Below are 6,551 nucleotides of genomic sequence, written 5' to 3'. Positions count from 1 at the left end.
TTCTTTCATACGGTGTAGAATATGCTATCGTTCGATCTGACAAATCTACGGCACATTTTCCTCTGTTGTAATCTACCACTACCATTTTTTTACCTCTACCATTTCAGCCGAATGTTTCGTGGAAATCGTAAAAATGTCACGCTCGTCTCTCCACCTTACTATTATATATAGAACGAGCAAACACTGTTTACTAATATCTTCTACGCGTTCCAACGATATATTCCGGACGTTTTGCTTACGACGAAACAACGAATGCGAATGGTTTGTTGAAATAAACGAAGCCTCGTTATAATATGTCGCTACCAACTGTTACCAAGGCGCCACGGTGGTCATCCGTGACCACCAATAAGATAAACGGTCCATCGGAGAAGAATGTTGTCTTACATCGTCAATTTGTTATTATTTTGCCGTCATACGCTTTGAATAATAAAAATACTCCCGCGGTAGTCAAAGCGTTGATTCGTATTGTAAATCAAGTGCAATGGTACACTGGTTGGAAGAAGAAATGACGCGGCGACGGTAACTTTTTAGTGGCGAGTACTTGACACAATAACGTGACGGAAATCGTCATACCGCTGACAAAACGTGTCGTGCTTTACGCCTTTTAAACCGGCCCACGGCCTCGTCGCTTTTTTCTTTGCTTTTTAATGGCAGCTAGTTTTCAGAAAAACGCGCGGGAAAACGTGCGACCAAGCGAGTTAGCGTCTATTTTATCGTTGCGGAAATCCAACGACCATGAAGAACTAAGGAAACGATATCGCTGTTCGATCGTAATACTGCATAGAAATGATCGTCCTATGACATTGGGAATATTTCGTTACGTACAGTCCAACAACTTTCTAATCTTGCGTATTTTATTTGTTTCAGCTTGAAATGTAGCAGGTTTATGCGGATTGCATCGTATCGAAATTGCTCGTGGGTGGTTGAAATCGATGCACGCTCCGAATATCTGTCGTGCACGATAGAAAAGAAAAGAAAAGAAAAGAAAAGAAAAGAAAAGAAACACGCGTTTAATAACCGTGACGAGCGATATAACCGTATTCGACTTTTCCGCACCAAGGCAAACTTATGGAAACCATTTGCCAACGGAAATATATTTTCGTTGCGGTCAGCCTTCGACAATTCTTTTGTGCGACCTACGAAAATTGAAAATTCGTTAGAATATATCGTTGAATTAGACGGATATATTAGAATAGCACAGACTAGTTTTGCTAAAAGAAAATAGTGGAAGCGGAATACTTGTCCCGTTGAAAATCTTTCTAATTCGTCGTTTACCATTTGGAGGCCATTTAGAGTTTGAGAGATAAAATTCATGGATTTGAAAGTGTGCGGTAGAAAAGGACAAGAAGACTTTTGAGATTGTCCGGAAAGTACATTAATGGAATTACAGGACAGCGTATACGTAGCCAGGAGTAACGTTATCCCTGAGATACCTGGCTGGCTTTATCGTCACGATGCGTGACGAACGTTCGTTTACGTACGTTCCGTAAGCAGCTTCTCCGCTTCTTCTTTCTCTCTACGTCCACTGTCGGCTTGTCCAGAAAACCAGCAACTCTGCGAACCGCGTACAAAAATCATCGTACGTGGTGTAGTCGGTGGGTACCGGTGCCCTTAGAATTCCGAGTGATTCTCGTTAAATCGTAAACTCGATGGACCCGCTTTTTGACAGACCGTCGATTACTACGTTGCGTGTCTCGTCATACTCGCAGATCAAGAAGGAGGAAACGTTCTTCGATCATCGATGATTTTGCACGACTATTGCGAAAGATTTACCGATAGAAATGTTTATGTATGTAGGCGCTTAAACAAGTATGTTGGTATTAGGAAGTTTCAAATTGAGGAGATATAACGTTTCCACGGTTCGGTGTTCTTCATTTGATTAATTATTTGCGAGATCGCCGGATGATTTTCGGGCTACTTATTTCGAAAAAGAAACGACGAATTGTCTGTGTAATAAATTGAACAGAATCCGCACGAAGAAGTTAACAACTCGTACAGGAGCCAACTCGAGCGTGCACCCGTGCACGCTTCGTTTCGCTGAAATAATAACGAAGATCTTCGAGGCCCACCACGCCGTCACGGCGTAACCAGGAATTCCATGCTCCCTTTTCCTCCTATTTTTACCGAAAATTATGAAAATCGTGTGTGCCGATGCTTTTCTTTCAGTTTGCGCTCTCGCGAGTAATTTTAATCAATTACGAATCGTATTTGCGACATCTTACTGTACATTATACGTGCATCGAAGGAACAAACATGTTCTTAAAGACGGCATAAAAAACATTTGAGAAAAAGCTGCGTACGTAACGGGCCAGTAAAATATCCTTTGGATTATTATATAGAAATTATTTAAAATTATCTAAAAGCAAAGTCATGTAAAATAATATGGTAATTGAAAGTTCAACCAGCGTTCCATATCAGGAATATTTCCTTTCTATCGTATATGTGTATTATAACGATTCTTTTAAATACGTCGTGTCATTTTTAGAACGATACGGGCCAGTAAAGATTAATTGAAAAATATTTAAAATTTAAAAGAATTATCTATGTTTGTTTCTGTTCGAAAAATTAGGTATACGGAATTATCGTGTAGTATCGTGTAATTTGAAGAAATTCAAATTTCTAATTTCTGGAATAACTATGCGTAGAAATTAATGATTTTTATCGAAAGGCGATAAAGAAGAAATTTTACACGTAGTTGTTACCAACAGGACATAATCGTAGATCGTGACATACCATTTGTTGATCTTCCTTCTTATACCTTCCAATGATATATCGTTTCTACTTTATCGACCAAAGTATAATTTTATTTTTTCAGACGATGCCGCTGCGTGATTACTCTTCGAATGCTTTCCTCAATATGAAAATACGGTGTAATTAAGTTTAAGAAACGCAAGGAAACACGTACTTGGAAAAAGAAATATCCAGTAATATATTTAAACATCATCCCTTTCGTAAATTATCGTTTCGTGCATTCGGATACAAAATTTGTCATTAACTTATGATTAGGAAAATCGTAGTAAGGGACATTTGCCCTGTGTTTGCGCTTTTTACGATTAAGGCACGATTGCTTTCGAAATAATATAATCCTAAATAGCGTCCAGCACATTTAAAAGTAAAAGTATGATATTCGTACTTGCAAATATATTTTACAATACTAAGCTGCCGAAATATGACTTTCATTGTGCTTAAACTATTCGTATCACAGTCAAGCTATTCAAGAACGACGATTACTCGATGTACGTATGTTCTCGAAAGATACGAACGTTTTTACATAAATTATCTACGAAGAATATTATCTTATTATCGTTAATTATATAAATCCTCTGCATCTCGTTCCGAGCATTCGATAATTATCGATATAAATAGGAAATGCAGGCTACATTTTCAGGCAACGCAAAGTCTTATCAGGTACTTGAAGAGTGAATTGGAAGGAATTTTTCCTGAGATTGTTGGTTGCGTTATTGGTGACTAAATCACTGTCCTCATCCTTGGCATCGATCTCGACGTCCTCCAGGTCGATATTGTAGTCTCGCTTGCCCATTAACGTATCCAGACACATGTTCGTTTCCTTTATCCTCGAACGTACTAATAATTCCAATGTAAACAAATGCTCGTCTTGGGCTTCTGGTAGATAACGATGCATAAACTCTGCTAATCTGTACGTGACATATGCAATGAAATTTCAAGAAGAATATAAATTAACGATTTAAAAATTACAACCGAACGATATGTTATTTATGGTGATACGAACCGTAAAAGATACTCGACGTTGTGTCCATTCGGGCCGGAACATTCGGAAATTTGCTTGGCGATATTCTGAAGCGGTGCCTCACCGAGCCAATGTTTATTCTTATTGGTGGCGATGTAAATAATGACTGGAAAGCTCCTGTTTCCTTCGCGACTATGAAACGTGGCAATCGTCGTCACGTATCCTCCCAAAGAACACTCGCGATTTTCCAAGTAAGGCAATGCCGCGGTGTCTTGGATTTGGAAAGCCCGGCCGTAAACAATGCCCTGTGGGTAAACAGAATTCGTGTAGTTTTTCGTAAAAAAAAAAAAAAAAAAAAAAAAAAAAAGAAAAAAAAAAGAAATTACATAATATAAGAAACAACGAGAATGAAATGGTATTGTACGGTATGTACGTTAAATAAACTTGATGACGAAGGATAATATTTTTAGAAGTAATATTTACCTCTTTTTCCTCGACCAGCGTCACTACTCGTCCAGGCTGTAACAAAAATAGGGCAACTTTGATTGCAACGAAATAAAAGAAACAATGAATAAGAGTTTTTCTATTTTACGGTGGAACGACGCAAACGTATAACGCGAACAAAGGAGGAAATCGTGTACTCGCGAAAGATATCACTTACTACAAGTTGTAACTGGTTTCGCATTAATCGACAGGCAACCGCAACGTGATATCAAGAGAAATTCTCGTTTGATAAATCTTGTCTATATCTGTAATAGTAAAGGGCATGCGATCGACCGTAAGAAGTCGAAAATATCAGAAGAAAACGCTTGTAGTATATATTTATAATATATAAATAATATCGTACGAATTGGAGAAATTGGAACGGCAAGCTCATCGGCTGAAACTGTAACCGATTTTCATCGGTCTTAATGGAAGCATCCGTAAGTACTTACCGGAGCGTACTCGTACCGTTCCTACGAACATTATGCTCTACCGGATATTTAAGAGAATTACCGCCTATTAAATATTTTTCATGTTTCGATTCTGATTGGGCAATCGAAAGGACAAAACCAAAAAACGAGAGACAAAAGCATTTTTCTTAAAATATCTTTGTCAAAATATTTTAGGTAATATATTTACATTATACTATTCGTTAATTATCGTAAACACGTTCATTGTCAAAGGAAACTGCAACTTTGTCATTTGACGTGGAAGTCTGCCAGATCTTTGTGAAAGAATTCACGTGTTGAATTCATGAACAAGAAAATTAAAGGTATAAATAGAACATGCGAAACGAACATCGTGCGAAAAACTCGATCTGTCGGAGAACTTGATTCAAAGTTGAAACGATGTGGCCAGTACGACCGTAAATATTTATTCGTAAATGTTGTGTTTGTTATAATATTATTTTATAGCGCGTAATAAAATATTTGGAAACTGTGCGATATACATCGGCATATTTTAGGACCGGATGTAACGTGATAAATTATTTAAATATAATCATTTTGTTTCTAAATGCGAACGTTTGCAGTGATTTCGCCATATTAGAATGATTTTTACGCATATATGTAGAGAAAGCTTCACAACGTGGTATTAATAAGCCGTAAACATTGCTTCTTACGTTACTGAAATGGTGAAACTCCCAGCCGAAATGTGTTTATATTTTTTTGCGGAACAAAAATAACGGTAAACATTTCCGAGAACCTATAGAAGATATTTGGGGAATTCGCTTTGTTTAACCACGAGGAAAGAAAGCAAGAAATGGGAATGCATTTGCCAGACACTTACCTTTTCTACTGTACCACGGTGGGTCGTATTCCCTTGCCAAAATCTTCGATTGAACCCTCTGATATGTCCCACGGCACTTCTTTTGTATTTAAAACCCGGATGCCAGCACAAAGATCCATATCCGAACACCCACAGAAAATTCTCATTTTTGTTTCTAGCTTCCATTTTATTTAGGAATTGAAAAGCGCGGAAAAGCTTTTATCCTAGCGTAGTTTCTTTTTCGAGCGATTCGCTTATCTTTATAATTAAACAAAGTATATCTCTTCGAATTTTATTTGCATATCTTCCTGTTTCGGTAAATATTTCGATTTTATTCCAAAATAATCTCGCGAAGATAGATCACAGTTTGTCCTTGAAAATTTTACTTTCTACGTCGATGCATGCATCTCGATTTTTACTATGTAACTATTTGAATGGACAATTGATCATATTTCAGGTACGATTTACGTTTAAAGCAATTTCAATGTTCGAAGCCTTTATACTCGCATGTTTTACTTAATTTACAATATCGCAGGGGAAAAACGAAGAGATAAGAAGACCATTAGTCGTCCGTTTTCTACTTTATCATTCGAAATTGCAACGTAAGAATAATTGATTTGACAAGCGCAGCACGTGGCTCTACTGTGCTTTTACCCCAATGACTGGTATGTACTTTAAAGCTCGCACAGTCAAGACACTCACTCCCACTACAACATTCTAATGCACATGTTACCTCCCACTTTCGCTTGGTGATTTTACAGGATTATTATCCTATTCATCTGGTCAATCATCGTCTGTCTCTTTTCTTTTTCGTCTTTTATGCGTCGGCTTTTCAATATCACCCGTGCCATTTTTCAATAATAAATATCTAAATCTTTATCTAAAGTATCGTAAATGATTTTAATTAATTAGCTTTATGATCAATTAGTCGGATCTTGGTCGAAATTTTACTTGGTCGATACTTCCTTCGAAGGGTCGTATATAAATTGACAATTTGGTGATTAATCTTTGCGACTGTCGAATATATAGAAACCTTTGCACTGCTTGACTTGATCTTTGCGGATGTTTCATTGGAACTTTCACGGTTTAAATC

At 37.3% G+C, this 6,551-nt stretch overlaps 1 protein-coding gene across 2 annotated transcripts; it reads right to left on the bottom strand.

Moving 5' to 3' along the window:
- Nucleotides 1-2,905: 2,905 nt before the first annotated feature.
- On the bottom strand, nt 2,906-5,822 carry LOC139996248 (putative glutathione-specific gamma-glutamylcyclotransferase 2). Of its 2 annotated transcripts, none has more exons than XM_072020494.1 (4): nt 5,480-5,822; nt 4,193-4,228; nt 3,752-4,014; nt 2,906-3,656 (listed from the first exon to the last, which is right to left on the bottom strand). In XM_072020494.1, exons 1-4 carry the CDS (start codon nt 5,642-5,644, stop codon nt 3,377-3,379), a joined length of 744 nt encoding a protein of 247 aa, XP_071876595.1. In that variant the 5' UTR covers nt 5,645-5,822; the 3' UTR covers nt 2,906-3,376. The 2 variants fall into 2 exon arrangements, with proteins under 2 accessions (XP_071876595.1, XP_071876596.1); XM_072020495.1 differs by lacking the exon at nt 5,480-5,822 and adding an exon at nt 4,371-4,488.
- Nucleotides 5,823-6,551: the final 729 nt, after the last annotated feature.

This window comes from Bombus fervidus, chromosome 17 (assembly GCF_041682495.2).
Source record: "Bombus fervidus isolate BK054 chromosome 17, iyBomFerv1, whole genome shotgun sequence".
NCBI lineage: Eukaryota > Metazoa > Arthropoda > Insecta > Hymenoptera > Apidae > Bombus > Bombus fervidus.
Note: the sequence above shows the minus strand (reverse complement) of the source record. Positions and strands in the feature narration are given on the sequence as shown.